The following is a 16425-nucleotide window of genomic DNA, read 5'->3' on the forward strand; positions in this document are numbered from 1 at the left end:
TAAAGGTAATTATCAGTTATTGAAGTGATCTGCGGAACCTGATCTAATGATATTTAAATGCTGTAGAAGCTTCTCAGCTCCTCCAAAAGTTAAAACTGTAGAACTGTCGCCTAGGCTTGCTACGACATATTAAAATTTCTCCGCGTCTACCTATCTCATTGCGGTGATTCGGTATGACCGACTACCACATACACACCACTTCTCTGTCACGACTTAAGATAGCGGCAGCCTAGTACCATTTCTACACCGTATGGGCCACTGCGCTTCAAAGCGAGCAGAGTATTCTGTTAGAGAGGCGACTAATACGAGGGCAAGTCAAAAATTATCTACACTTTTGCCATAACGTTTGTTAGATTGCACACGTTGTGTTTAATCTTATTTTCGCCATCGTTCTTCCTTTTGTTGCAGATATAGCATGGCAGCTCCATTAGAAGTGTGCACCAAAGAGGAACAACGGGCGGTGATCTGATTCCTCTGGTCGGAGAGTGTCAATGGGGCAGACGTTCATCGCAGACTACCATCGCAATATGGGAGAAGTGCACTAACACATAAAACTGTGTTTTTGTGGATCGAGAAGTTTAAAAGTGGTCGAACAAATGTAACACATGAAGAGGGAGCGGGGCGGCCATCAACCTCCACTACAGATAACAACATTCAGCAAGCTCGAGAGATGGTTCTGGCGAATAGGTGAATCGCTGTCGATGAGGTAGCATCCGCTTTGAACATCAGCCATGGCTCCGTCCATCACATCATCCACAACGAACTCGGTTTCCATAAGGTCTATGCACGGTGGGCACCAAGAAAGCTTGCCGGCCGGGGTGGCCGAGCGGTTCTAGGCGCTACAGTCTGGAACCGCGCGACCGCTACGGTCGCAGGTTCGAATCCTGCCTCGGGCATGTATGTGTGTGATGTCCTTAGGTTGGTTAGTTTTAAGTAGTTGTAAGTTCTAGGGGACTGATGACCACAGAAGTTAAGTCCCATAGTGCTCAGAGCCATTTGAACCATTTATTGAATATAATCATGAGGTCAGTTTTTGCACAAAATCCTGAACTGGCAACACTTTCGCCGTTACGGACGGCTATAGAGGCAGAATGGCTCAGTATCTCTGCAGGAGACTTCCAATGACTTGTTGAGAAAGCTTACCGAGGGCCACAAGCTCACCCGTGCTAGGGTCTATCAGCGCTTACTCACTCTTCAACAATGAAGGTGGTGCATTTTTTAGCAGAATTGTCACCGTAGATAAAACATGGATGCATCACTACGAGCCTGAATCAAAGCGCGAGAGTATGCAGTGGGAACACCCTGGATCGCCGAAGAGGAAAAAAATTCAAGACAGGGCTATCTGTATGAAAGGTTATGTTAACCGTGTTCCAAGTACTCACAGGGGCCCTTAGTGGCAGAGTTCATGGAAAAGGGATCGCCTATCAACGGTGCGGGGTATAGTGAATTGTTGGAAAAGAATCTGAAGCCAGCAATTCGCACCAAACCCCGTGGTTTGCTGTCGGAGAAGGTGTTGTTGTTCCATGACAATGTACGGCCACATACGGCCCGTCACACTACCGAAACCACCAACATGATGAAATTTGAGGTATTGAAATACCCTCCCTACAGCACAACCCTGCTCCAAGTGACTTTCACATGTTTGGGCCACTCAAGGATGCTTTGCGTAGTCGCCGATTTGCCTCAGATGTGGACGTGCGAAACGCGTTGCAAAAGTGGCCTCACGACCAACCGAAAACCGTTTATTTGGAAGAAATATGTAAGCTCGTTGACCGTTGGGCCAAGTGCATTGAGAAGGAGGGAGATTACGTAGAAAAATGATGTGCATTGTATACCCCTAGCTTCATGTTAATAAACGGTAGAATAAAAAGTGTACATAATTTTTGACTTGCACTCGTATTTTGTCCTGAGAGCTTAGTTACTGCGTCCCAGAGAGTGGTAAGGTGCTATGGGACCAAACTGCTGAAGTCATCAGTCCCTAGGCTTGCACCCTACTTAATCTAACTTAAGCTAAGGACAACAGACACATCCATGGCCGATGGAGGACTCGAACCTCTGACAGGAGGAGCCGTGCGAACCGTGACAACGCGCCTCAAACCGCGTGGCTACCCCGCGCGACGTCCCAGAGAGTGCTCCCATCGGTATGGGAAATGAACTTGTTCCGCATGTGGCGTGAAGGTGATTACGTCAGATCCTGTACAGCGTGTCCGCCGAGCGCAGGAATGGACAACACGCGTGACGTCAGCGCACGTTTGCTCGAGGTCAATCGTGGGTGCCCACGCAGGGGACACTCCACCTCCGAGGTCGTGCAGCCACTGGGCGCTGCACAACTGAAGAAACTGGCGCCGTCGGGAGTCCACACTCACGGGCAGCATCGTGTTGAGTAAAGGGGTTGCTATTCACTACCACGGGTTGTAATAACAGATGCACTGCCTGAAGTGCATCAATGCATTCCTAATTCGCTACTGGGAAACAACGCAGAGGTCTTCTTTACCATTTTTTCCTTTGTTTATTGGCATTTGACTGTCGCCATACAGCCCCCCTTCACATTTATAAGGACTAGTCAAATGAAAACTAAATGCATGGGAAAAGAAAGTAAGAAAACTGTTCATTATTTCAAAAATAATCGCCATAACTGTTAATACATTTATACCACTGTGAGACAAGGCGGTCATTGTCTTCTTGGAAAATGTTTGTGGCTGCATACGGAACAATGATTGTACCTAGGAGCGCACCTCTTCGTCCAAAGCAAATCTTCCTTCAGTACATGGCAAGAGATCGGTGCAGCATGCAGGATGTGTCTTTCCAGCAAAGCTTAAATCAGCGTTGACGGGTCCATTTGTTTCCAAGATTGTTTCGACTTCGCTGCCAAAATTTCGCTAGGCAGCCCTTACGCATCCTCCACACGGTCCTGACCTCTCCCCATGCGATTTCCATATTTTTTGAGCCCTGAAGAAAAACATTCGTGGCCGTCAATTTGCTTCCGACGAAGAGAAGCACGCCTGGGTACAGTCATGGTTTCGTAGGCAACTGCAGGCATTTTTCCCTGGAGGCACTGACCGTTTTGCTTCACAGTGTGGTAGATGTTTTAAAAGTTTTGAAATAATAAATTTGCTTATTTTTCCACCTGTTAGGTTTTCATTTGAATTATAAAATGACCATCTGTTCGTGGGCGATTTCCGAGACAAGTCCAAAAATTATGATTTTTGGGCTCGAAACTACCAATTATGGGTATGGCCACTTCTATAATTTCTGTCAAAGGCAGATAGTCGAAATTTTTTGCCACATGGTCTTAAGATAATATCCTCGGGTAGCTTCGGAACTTTTTTCGATATCATTATCAGTTTCCGGTATCCAGAGGTTCATAGTTATAGTACTTAGACGCGTAAAATACGCAGGTAATTTCCTGTCTGGAGCGTAAATGGCATTTTAACTGACATAGTGAACACGTGGGAAGGGTTGTAGAGTGAACGCAAGGGTCCTGAAGTAAGAAAACCTTGTTATCAGTCAGCATTTTTTCCAGCAATAAAACTTTATGACACGCTATTTCTGTAGAATGAGAGCTTTGCGCCTATAGAAATATGCCCAAAGTGGTACTGCAGTGACAAAAGATGTGCTAGAAAGGATCGTAACATCCCTGAAAAGAGCTTAAAATGATTGCCAAAAATTATATAAAAATTTCTAATAACATTAACACTCTTTTATCAAATCAAATGCCGGGCTTTTCGATGAGTTGCAATCGATGAGCAAAGTATTTAGAAAAAAACGTAAAGCAAACGATTTTCATGTTGACATTATAAGTGCTTATTTGTTGTTTCTATGTGTAAAAGTATATAAATGTGTCGAAGTATATACATACACCGTGAGAACTTTACTCACCCATAGAATTCGGTTTATAGCGGAAGCACACCCTGCTGTAGCAAGGAAAAAAGGGAACTAAAGGAAAAAATGCTTCTCTCGTAGCACAAAAAAGCTGAATGTATTTTTCTTTATATCCTCCACTTTGGACTTGTTTTTTACGGATACTGCGACTGTTTTGACAATAAAAATTCAAATAAAACAATTTATCTGTGTCAGTTACTTTTTATTTTCTACCAAGACGCGTTTCGAGAGTTTATACTCTCATTTTCAGATGTGAAACAGCGACATGTTGTTGCAAATTTACCAGCAGGATGCAGCTAGCTGTTTGTTTTTCGTTTCATTTTGCTAAAGAAAGTATAACGGGCACTTGTTGTCGTCATTAGCACTAAGATTATACATTTGAAATGGTGATGAGTTACGAAGAGTCCGTTCCAGCGCACAGAACTGTGCAGTTCCTCACAAATGAACATTTTTGACTTAATTACATGAGTGGTTCCTGTTTCCGTGTGAAGAAACAAGTCAAAAACATCATTTATGACGAAGTGCACAGTTCTGTAACTGGAACAGATTGTAAGTAACTTCAAATGTATAATCTTAGTGGCATATGACGATAATATGTGCCTGTTATACTTTTTGTAGAAAAATGAAACCACAACAAACAACTAGCTGCATCCTGCTGGTACACGTGTAACAACTGTTTTCCAACTAAAGATGGGAGTATAACTCTCGAAACTCGTCGTAGGAGAAAGTAAAAGCGATTGACACTGATAAATTGTTTTATTTGAACCTTTATATCAGAGATCAGCAGGCAGACAGTGGCACTGGAAGAGAGAGGAAATAGTAACAGAGGGAGAGAAAGAGAGAAGAGACAGTTATGGTGGGAGAAAGAAGTGGCAGTGAAGAGGAAGAGAGGTGCATGAATATAACAGTAATGGGAGCCAAAGAGATAGCAGGTGTAGATGGTTAGTGAGAGAGAATGGCACTGAAAGAAAATGAGAGATGGATGGAGACAGCAGCAGTGAGAGCAAAAGAGAGAGGGGACAATGGAAATGAAAAGTAGTTGAGTAGAGACGATGTATAGGCTTTGGGGGGGGGGGGGGGCAGTTGACGTACGCAGACCGGCGAACTTTAACACATAGGTATATAGGTATAGACGTGGGCGGGGCCGAGGTTTTTAACATGGTGGCCATAGGGGAAAAGATGAGTTTGACCCCCCCGAACTGTTGAGCTGCCAAGATATGGGGTAGAGAGTGGTAATGGGAAAGAAAGACGAAAGGAGACAGTGTAAGTGAGAGAAAAAACAGTAGCAGTGGGATATACAGTAAAACAATAGGAGGAAAAGGATATAGTGGGAGAGAGACGTTAATACTCAGTGGAGGTGAGAGGGAGATGCCGAGTATGATGGGTTAACTACAAAGAGAAGCTGGTAAAAGGATTCAGAATGTTATGTGTTAAAAGAGCGCGAATATGTCGCATGCCAACATTTTGGTGAGGAACAGCGATGAGGATTGATGCAAATGGCTCCCCACGTTTCTGCCAGAGTCTTTTTAGAGGAACATACATACAGAAAAATCAGGAACATTCGTAATTTTTGCACCAGTGCTGTGCTGGAGCGAAATGCGGTTGGCATCTCTCCACACGCCTGCGTTTAATGTGACTTCCGGAAGTTCCATTGTTGTATGTCTGTTAATTATTGTTCAGTGCTGTATTGAGTAGAACTTTGTGTCGCACAGTTTGCGAATTTCGAGATGGCAGAGTTAGGGGAGCAACGCGTCTGCATTAAATTTTGCGTGAAACTCAGGGAAACCATTACAGAAAGACACCAAATGATGCAGAAAGCCTACGGTGAAGAGTGCTTAAGTCGTACTCGGTGTTAAGAATGGTTCACACGGTTTAAAAACGGCCAGACGGAGGTTAAAGATGACCCTCGTTCTGGATACCCTTCGACGTCTACCGAAGACGCTCATGTCATGAGCGTCAACGAAACTGTTCGTGCCAATCGAAGACTGATTGTCCGAGAGGTTGCAGAAGAATGTAACATTTCAGTTGGATCATGTCCTCAAATCTTGACGCAGCAGCTTGGAATGCATCGTGTTGCCGCCAAGTTCGTCCCATGGCTCATGAATATAGACCAGCGAGACCTTAGGCTCGCAATCAGTGAACAGCTTTTGAATCGCGAATATGAGAACGAGTTGTTCCTTAAGAGAATCATAACTGGTGATGAGACGTGGATCTACCATTATGATGATGTGATGAAGGCTCAGTCTTTACAATGGGTCGGGAAACGTTCACCAAGACCAAAAAGAGTTCGTTAGATCAGGTCAAGGACAAACTGTTAATAGATGGTACTATCAGGACATGAAGCGACGCCTGCGAGAAAATGTGAGAAGGAAACGGCCTGAAATATGGTGAGACAATTCACGGTCCTTGCATCACGATAACGCACCCGCATATTCATCACTGTTGGTGCGTGGCTATTGTACAAAAAACGAAATCACTGTGTTGTCTCAAGGGTATGTCGAAGGAGACTATGGACAATAAGTAAAAGGTCAGCGTAGAAAAATTTTGTGGACAAAGCTCCGCAATTACATCACTAGAAACTACTCATAACGTAATGACACAATATTAATAAAAAAAACATAGCACCACACAAAATATCCGCACGCATATACTGTAAATCTACATAGTTAATTCATGCATATTTAGGTGACTGAAGATTAAATTTAGAAACAGTTCAATCTCTTGGATTGGCAGCAACACTGCAGTCGATGATGGAAGCAAAAGCCAACACACTGGTGAGCAGCCGTACCAACCAGAAGCACCACCTTAAGCTATGGACGTACACCGCATGCCACAGACCACAGAAAGTATCGTGGTCACAAGAATAGAGTAAATACGCGCTTGCACGGAAGAAGACGCCCTTGGGCGGTTTGGTCGCGGTACGCATTGGTGCACGTCGATGGTACAGAAGCAATATGTCGAAAATCATACGATGGGTCCCGCTTGCTACCAGGGTACGACGTAGGTACACGGTGGAGAGATTCTCGTGTGGGGGATGTCTGAACACAATATAGTGGGTGACACGTCCTCCATCGTATCTTACCACCGCATAATACAGGCACTTACTGTCCAATCACGGGTATCGCTTATGGCAGTGTTTCTTAAACTATTTCCCGCAGAAACTTGGGGTTCCTTGGGGATCACTCAAGGGTTTCATGAAAGCACCTGCGGTTTTTCATAGCATTCAACAAATTAACTTCGACTGGTACGTCTGTGGCCAAAACGGCGATGCGTTCCTTTTCCTAAGAAAATCTGAAGTTTTGAATGATGCTTTTATAAAATGTTTTCCACATGAACAGAAAAATAATTATTATCACTGTAGGACCTCCGACGATAGCGCGAGAAGAATACGAAACTTTTGTTAAACTGTCATCTAATCCATTGCTAGAAGAAAAATTTAAATTAATGCTATTAGTGGAATTCTGATTCTGTTTAAAAGATGCATATTCTCAACTGTCGCAAACACCATGTTGGTGCTTTTAGCATTCGAAACTACAGTTACATACAAAACACGTTTCTCGGATTATGTGTTAACGTGAAGTTGAAGAAGTAATTACATATTATTTGAAATAAGTTGCAAATAGTTTTTGTTGCAAATAGTGTATTTCCAGAATTCTAAACAAAAATGCACTGTAGAAACCAACCAGGGGTCACGATGATCTCATTCCTACCGAGCACGTCTGCATCTGGGAGTCCACAGAATGCAATGTGCGTGTCAGAGACCGTGGTCTTATGAGTCTACCTGAGCTGCGGGTGGCGGTTGATGACGAGCGGTTGAGGATCGCGGTGGCTACTCAACTCTCCTGAAGTTCGTTGCACGGTGCATCGCCGACGTCAACAGAGCTAAAGGAAATACTACACGGCACTAATAAGGTGGTTTTAAGTCATTAAAGGCGTGCTTCCAGAAGTTCAGTCGAGTTTTTGGTTCCATTTTTCTGCACGATATTTGGTCGAAAGACCCATTTTTGTTGCAAATATCTTCTTCAGGTGCTACGAAGCTGCATTATTACTCGTACCCGCTGTCAGCATTCCAACCAGACTGTGAAGTACCGTTCGTGTCGCGCCGCTACTTATAGCCGATTTCACAGTGTGCTTGGAGTACAGGGAGCGAGTACGTATAACACAGCCCACAGCACCGGTAGTCCTAATCTCGTGTGTTGATACACTTGCTGACTATTTTTCCACATAATCGCCATCGTGTTCAATGCATATGGTGAACTGTGGCCCAAGCTTCTTTATGCCCTCCTCGAAGAACTCTCCCGCTATCTCCTTTCTCCACTTCAGAACCTCTTTCTGCATCTACTCGTCGGTTGTAATGTAATTCCACTCTTGTATGCCTCCATGGATGTAAAATGATATACTCTGAAGACGTCAGGTCTTGAGAATACGGACAGGGGGGGGGGGGGGTTCCAAAACATCCCGACCAAATGAGTTCCAAGAGCGCTTTGGTGGCTCCTCTCGTCAGAAATTCCCTCCTTTTATTTTGAATGCTCTTTTTTTTTTTTACCGAAACTGGATGGTTCTAAACCTAATTAACCTAAGGACATCACACACATCCATGCCCGAGGTAGGATTCGAACGTGCAACCGTAGCGGTCGCTCGGTTCCAGACTGTAGCGCCTAGAACCGCACGGCCACTCCGGACGGCGGGGAAACTGGAAATTTGTGGTAAGGTAAGGGCTTATGGGACCAAACTGCTGAGGTCATCGGTCCCTAAGCTTAAACTAATTTAAGCTAAGGACAACACACACATCCATGCCCGAGGCAGGACTCGAACCTCCGACGGGGAGAGCCTCGCGAACTGTGGCAAGGCGCCTCAGACCGCACGGCTACCCCGCGGGGCCACGATCAAGTAACATAGCTCGATGGAACTTGGACCGCACATAAAAAGAAATACTGCAGCGTAGTATTGAAGGTAACTGAAAGAACTAGGCAATGTGACGAACAGAAATGAAACTTTTATTCAAAAACAATAATGACATCAAAATCACCACGATTTATAATGGTCCTCTGGACGTTATAAAATTCGTCACATGGTTCTTAATAGGATGTGTGATGAACTTCCTCGCAGATTAAATCTGTGTGCCGGACCGAGACTCGATCCCGAGACCTATGCCTTACGCGGGCAGGTGATCTACCATCTGAGCTACCCAAGCACGACTCACGCCCTGTCCTCACAGCTTTAATTCTGCCAGTACCTCGTCTCCTACCTTCCAAACCTCACAGAAGCTCTTCTGCCAACCTTGCAGAACTAGCACTCCTGGGAGAAAGGATATTGCGAAGACATGGCTTAGTCACAGCCTGAGGGATGTTTCCAGAAAGGCGAAGGTCCCGAGTTCGAGTCTCGGTCCGGCACACAGTTTTAATCTGCCAGGAAGTTTCATATCAGTGCACACTCCGTAGCAGACTGTAGATCTCATTTAGGGTGTGTGATCACCACGGATAGTAATGCGTGCTCTGCAACGCGCAATTAAGTAGGCTGATAAGGAGTTCTTGCGGTCGAGCGCCCCATTCCTCCGCCAGCGCGGTAACCCACACCTATTCGACGGTATTTACGACGCGGGAACGGTCAGGCCTGTCCATTCGCCGAATATCCTCTCTGTCTAACAGCTGCTGCACCTACGGTGTTCGGTGTAGTAGCGCATTGTCATCCACAAAAATTAAGCCGGTGGCGAATGCACTCCTTACAGGAAGCACACGGGGAAGAGTACAGCGTCACGATAACGTTGATCTCTTAGTGAACCGTGTTTTCAAAGATTTGGAGGACATTACCCCTTTGCAACAGTACTACTCTCCACACCATAATATCGGCCCACCAAAACGGTCATGTTCGACAGTGTTCTCGGTTGCATTATGTGTTCCCATCCCTCACAGTAAGAAGGTACGTCCAGAATCACTACTCAGACAGAATCTGTTCTCAACTGAGAAGATAAAACGACCCTACTCCTTGTTTATCCAGTCTGTATGTTCGTGGCTCCATCGCAAAAGGTGCCGCAGACGTGCAGGTGTCAACGGAACACAATATACTGGTCAGGCAAAGAGACTACCCACAAACAGTAGCCATGCCATTGTTCAGTTTAAGACTGCGTGCCTTGCAGTCCTCTTAAATAGGGTTGCAATTGCAACCACTACTTGACATGGGTCACTTCTTGCCTGTTGCATAGTGTGGCTGTCATCCGCTGCTGTAGTTGACCGTGGTCGACCACCTCTCCTTCGCGCAGCAGTGCCTGTGGTTTGGAACGCTTCGCATGCACACGAAACAATGCTATGAGCAATACCAAACTCCTGGGCTTCACTCGTAACACTACGTCCTTCTTCGTTTCCTGATGACGCCCCCCCCCCCCCCCATGTGAAGTCATCTAGATGTTGTCTCCGTGCCATGTTGTAATAAAATGCACCGTAGCTCTCGCTGATTAAGACACACTGCCTTTTACCGTTTCGCGAGATGACTCGTGTTGCGGGGCCAGCCCCATTTGGTGCAACACTGCGTCATTTGACACCCAACTTTGTGTGCATGATTGGGAAACCTCTGGCAAAAAGCTCCCGCACTTTTTCCACCAAGTACTTAATACGTTATGTTACTCTATGTCTCCTTAAGTTTAGCAGGCGGTGTATATGGCGATACCAAGATCCACTACACAGAAATCCAAACCTGAGCTTGAGCTCCAGAGACAGTTTTAATTTGTCTCAAAGTCTTTGTGCACTTGGCCCAAAGCGAGTGATCGCCATACTACACAAACACTAATATTTACTTCCGTTAAATTACCACCGAGTGAGGTGGCGTGGTGGTTAACGCTGTACTCGCTTTCGGTAGAAATGTAATTTAAATCCTTGTCCGACTGTTCCGATTTATGTTTTCTGTGCTTTCTCTGAATCGCTCAAGGCGAATGTCGAGATGATTCCTTTGAAAAGGAACGGCTCAGTTCACTTCCCATTCCTGTTTTTAATGACTTCGTCATCGACGGAAGTTTAATCTTCCTCCCTTTTCCATCGATAGCCGGCCGGTGTGGCCGTGCGGTTCTAGGCACTTCAGTCTGGAACCGCGTGACCGCCAAGGTCGCAGGTTCGAATCCTGCCTGGCGCATGGATGTGTGTGATGTCCTTAGGTTGGTTAGGTTTAAGTAGTTCTAAGTTCTAGGGGACTGATGACCTAAGATGTTAAGTCCCACAGTGCTCAGAGCCATTTGAACCATTTTTTTCCTTCGAGCAGACAACGGCCTTGCCGCAGTGGATACACCGGTTCCCGTCAGATCACCGAAGTTAAGAGCTGTCGGGCGTGGCTGGCACTTGGATGGGTGATCATCCGGGCCGCCATGCGCTGTTGCCATTTTTCGGGATGCACTCAGCCTCGTGATGCCAACTGAGGAGCTACTCGACCGAATAGTAGCGGCTCCGGTCAACGAAAACCATCATAACGACGGGGAGAGCGGTGTGCTGACCATGCGCTGTTGCCATTTTTCGGGATGCACTCAGCCTCGTGATGCCAACTGAGGAGCTACTCGACCGAATAGTAGCGGCTCCGGTCAACGAAAACCATCATAACGACGGGGAGAGCGGTGTGCTGACCACACGCCCCTCCTATCCGCATCCTTAGCTGAGGATGACACGGCGGTCGGATGGTCCCGATGGGACACTACTGGCCTGCAGACGGAGTGCTTTTCCTTCGCTCAGAGATGTAGGTTTCCTATTTCTCAAGCAATGACATTTATTTCTCAAGCAATGACATTTAACCATCTATACATAAGGGGCCATCAAAAAGTTTCCATTCGAAAGCCGTACAGTCCAGTATCCGTATGCTAATACGGCAAAATCATCCTGAGTATTGAGGCAATCATCCCACCGACGCACCAGGTTGAAAATACCCGTTTGGTAAAACAACGTGAAGAAGTCCGTAACTGCTTGCTGCACGTCCTCGTCCGACAGGAATCGTCAACCCTTCAAGATCTTTCTTTAAGGGACCGAAGTCGTGACAGTGGCATGGGGAAAAGTCAGGGTATTGGGCGAGTGCTCGGGTGTCTCCCCTTTGAGCTGGTGTAACTTCTGTGTTACGACATTTGCGATATGGGGAAGTGCGTTATCATGAAGCAGCACCATCCCTTGCAGCGCACCATTCCACAACGATGCTTTTCGACAGGCTTACTGCCAAACACAATCTGCATTATCCGATGGATTTCTTCCGGTGTCTGTCCTCGGCAGCCAGGAAAAGAATAACAGCACGTTGCTCCTGTTTTGACGTATTTGGTAATAACGTCACCGTAGTTCACGTTTCCGCATTTACACGTCGGTAATACGCGAATGCCACACTAATCCCTTGTCTGCATGGCGATGCTTATAGACCCGCATCGCAGTCGCGCTGCGTTGCATATACGCTGCAGCAACGCCCTCAAACGCAAACCTTTTGATTATATTTATCACTACCATTCATGCTTATTATAGCACTGTGTTCGTTCAAATCTAACGAGATATGTGTGTATACATTTTAAAAACCAACACAGTTAACCCTCAATAAATTAAGCACGTGTTGTAAATGTTCCTCAGATGAAAAGAACTGATTGCGATAAGCAATAAGGATACCTGCTTAGGAAAGTATACAGGTATCCGAGGTACAGGCAAAGTGAAGAGTGATCTTTTTGGACATCTTTACAGAATGAGTGAGGTCATTAACATCCCAGTATTTTACTATTTTTGGGAAAAAATAAAGATCTTGAAAGTGACGTTATTCAGGCATAACATGCATAAACTCATTTAGCAATAAAGAAGGAACTTTAGAAGACTATATATGCAGAAAAATATGAAACGTGGAACATTATGGACGGAAGGAGTTACGCGAAACACAGGACGCAACAAACTGGACGAGGAGTTGAATTTGGTCGTGACCTTGAGAGACCAAACTGGACTGAACAAAGGATAACAATACTTACGTAAAATGACTAGGCAAAAGAATCATGGAGAAAAGAGATGTAGCTTTTTTTTTTTACGCATGTTCCCCTAGAGGCTATACAGTAGTTTTTAAAAGAAAGAAAATGATTTCTCCTAGCGGGCGGGGGGGGGGGGGGGGGGGGGGGTATATTACATCGCTACTAAACCATCGTGAAGTTTACTACTTCACAATTTATTAAAAGGTAGTCATAATCTGTAGGTCATGTATTAGGTAATTACCGTTATTAGATCGCCAACGATATGCTACATACGAAATCAAGTACAAAATATCCTGTTTTATACCCTATTGTAGTTGTAAAATTTTCGAGGGTTTCATGATCTAGAGTTAAGAAATATTACAAATAATGGAAAAATGAAATATGATCTTCGCCAAGCGAGAAGAATAAATCAGCAACAAAAGAGGAAAGAAGGACCAGTGACTGCATTCAAGACGTAGAAAGTGTGTTCATACAGTATGTCAGGGTACCACAGAGAGCTTCCACGTATACAGTTTTAAAAAGGATGAGTAAGTTAAAAATTAGTGGACATGTAGGCAATAGAAACAACAACACGGGCGGTGATCAAAGAATACAGGTATTACAGAAAGAGAAACAGCAGTGAAAGATATGGAGTAAGAATAAAACCGCTAACCAAATTGGTTAATAGAAATATTGTGAAATCTGGCTGTAATTTTTCGACGTTGTCTTTAGATTCGGTTCCATAGCACTTCAGTTATCCCATAAATGTCATACATTAATAGCGAGTACAAAACGTGTGTCCCATCTGCTGACATTTCGCCTTGTATTATCTAGACCGCCTGCTAACTTGGAAAAAAAGTAATTCACTAGTCTTATCCCTGTATCATGCGGCAAGCTTCTCCTCGCCTGAGCTGAAATGTTATCTCGGAGTGATATATCACAAAGGTAAACACGAATAGCGGGATCTCGCGTTAGCCGATGCGTGAAACGTCAGCTGCAAGCACTGCAGAACTAGGTCGTGTTTTACAGTCTTCCTTACAGAAGGCAACATCCTACAGGAAAACTGACTATAAACAAAGAGCATAAAGCAGATGAGTAAGCAGGTTTAATACAAAATAATCAAAGGTAAATACTAAGGACAACAAGCATTGTTTAGGTATAAGAATCTCTTAAAACTGTTCAGTGATTTAAGCTAGCGAATTCTCCAGTAAAGAAATTCTAACAAAATTCATAACAACTAAATCGTAAGTATATAACAGCTAAACAACTAATCGTAATATCTGTTGTGTAACTCCAGTGCAGACTAATAAACGATGAAAACGTACCCTTTTTCACATGTAATTTAGTAAAGATGCACAGTCACAATTCGCGCGAAAGCTGATAAACACCAAAAACCAATCATGAGAAAAAAATTCCACGTATATTAACAAGTTAGCTCCTGCACTTTCATTAAGCACTTACGCAGGCGTAACCGAGCGACCCGGCCATCGACCGGTAAATCGCTCGTGTCGGCAAAAGTGCGATGACTTCATTAACACGGGTTCAAAGCTAACTGGCATGTTTCGTACTTGTTTCTAAGCTAATACGTTTCACACTCGCACGAAAACGTGAAGTTAAATTAATTTAAAATGTTCTATGATCTGATAACTTATAGGGATTGTAATTACAAAATTAAAGCTTACAGTAGGTGCGCTTCGATTTGAAAAATAATATTCACAGGGACCTTTTGTTGCAGAAGGAACCAAATTTTTTACTTCCCATCATAACGGCCGAAAACAACCCAAAAGCGAGTATATTTATGATCCTTGGAAACAAATCAAAGAACAAAATGTGCGTACGGTAAGACGACCAGGTGGGGAGCTGAGAGTGTTGAAAATCGATACGCCAGCTGACGCAAAACCTGACCAAGCTTCGCTGGCATCTCACAATTAGATGTGAAGATTTTTTTCTTGCAAGTACGTACTACTGCACGCCCCGCTCGGTTGTCGGTGCCATTGTTCGCCCCGCCCCCCGCGAGCAAGCAGACAATAACGAAGGGAGAGAGCGAGGCCACGTAGCGGAGAGCGAAAATTAAAACACGAGAAGACGCGTGCAACGGCAGGTTAAGAAAAAGTTCTCAGTCTTGATACACTTCATCGCAATCGTTATGTACGCTGGTGTTCTGTGGACAATAGTGAAGACATACAGCCCAACAAGAATTTTAAAAAGTTGATTATACATACCAACAAACGCTGTTTCAGCGGATAACGATATCCTCTAAACAACTTGTTGAACGCCGTACCCTTCCCTTGGATGGAGTTATGAAGCTCTATGTTTTGACAGTTATTATACAATTCCTTTCATACACAATTACTATAGTAAAAATGGAATATTTTCCATCATTAAACTACTTGACGTCTACGCACTTCATTTGAACGAGATTCATTCATTATCTTATTTACGAACATCGTTGTTGTTGGATGACTTTCATCTTCTGATACAACTGAATACCAGTTTTCAAATGAAAGCACCGTGGCATCACTTAGCACAAAAATGATAGCGGTAGGTATAAGTACCGGCATTAAAAACGTCCGTTGACTGTCGGTAACATCGGTTAATAAGAAACATTAAACAGATATTACATTCAGACACCGTTGCTAATATCGTAATGAATCTTTAGCATCTATTCAGCCAGAATATCGATTCGTGAACCTTACTACTACTGCACTACAGAAAATTATTATTTTTAATATACTACTTGAATAACGATGCAGCTTAAATTGAAGGGCAGTTTACCTTCTTTTTAAGCAATGAATAACGCTTTTGAACGACATAGTTGCTAAATGCACATCGATAATTTACACGTATGTCAAAGTCTTTGAAGCTGCCGAGCAACAAAAACAAATTACGATCACGCCAACACCTGCAGTAACTAAAAAGTGGTCGAAGCATCGAACAGTTTGAACATACCGGTAGACTTCATAAAAGCGAACTGGACGCAATCGAAGACTACACACGTAGCATCACTACTTCAGCAAATTTAAATCGTATTGCTTTTCTAGGACAGGCTACCGACAATGTAAACACAGGCGATGTACCACGCAATGCAGTAAAACAGGCGCTTGAGGTGCCTGGCTTCACAAACGAAGAGATCTGCTGCAGCAGCAGTCTCACATGCGCACGCGAAATGTGCTATTGATCAAACAGGCGGTTACCTGGTCTATAGGGAGTCCGGACAGGTCGGACACCCAGCTGAAGAGCCGGCTCCCGTCATAGTATCCGTCATCCGAGTAAGACCACGCCATTACTGCACAGCTCCCCTCGCGCCACCAGTACTTCTGCTACTGCAAGCCAGGAACGTTTTGTGTGACTAGCGCGAGGGTGGGCGAGGAGGGGAGAAGGCGGCCGGGCCGCGTGGTGGGGGAAGGGCGGGGTTGGAATTTCTACAGCGCTGCGCCGTGCAGCGCCGAGCAGACATCAGTGTCCCTCGCGCCTCCGAGCTCACGCGCACGCTAGCGCGCAGCCCGCGCAGCTGCCGATGCACACGCGTGACTCATCGTTGCCAGACACAAAGCCGAAGTAAGCCGTAAAGCAGAAAATCGCGTACACTGACCACAGCACCAGAGATG

The 16425-nt window shown here is 44.7% G+C and overlaps 1 protein-coding gene and 1 pseudogene across 1 annotated transcript in view; one reads left to right on the plus strand and one right to left on the minus strand.

The window, feature by feature from the left end:
- LOC126457185 (lysophospholipid acyltransferase 6) overlaps positions 1-16135 on the minus strand; it is a 147753-nt gene extending 131618 nt beyond the window's left edge. The window contains exon 1 of the mRNA XM_050093275.1: positions 16012-16135. Within this exon, the coding sequence (XP_049949232.1) occupies positions 16012-16101 (90 nt within the window). The 5' untranslated portion in view covers positions 16102-16135. The remainder of the gene's footprint in view (positions 1-16011) is intronic.
- LOC126458795 (5S ribosomal RNA) lies at positions 11130-11247 on the plus strand (annotated as a pseudogene).
- Positions 16136-16425: the final 290 nt, after the last annotated feature.

The sequence above is a fragment of the Schistocerca serialis genome, chromosome 2, assembly GCF_023864345.2.
Source record: "Schistocerca serialis cubense isolate TAMUIC-IGC-003099 chromosome 2, iqSchSeri2.2, whole genome shotgun sequence".
Lineage (NCBI taxonomy): Eukaryota > Metazoa > Arthropoda > Insecta > Orthoptera > Acrididae > Schistocerca > Schistocerca serialis.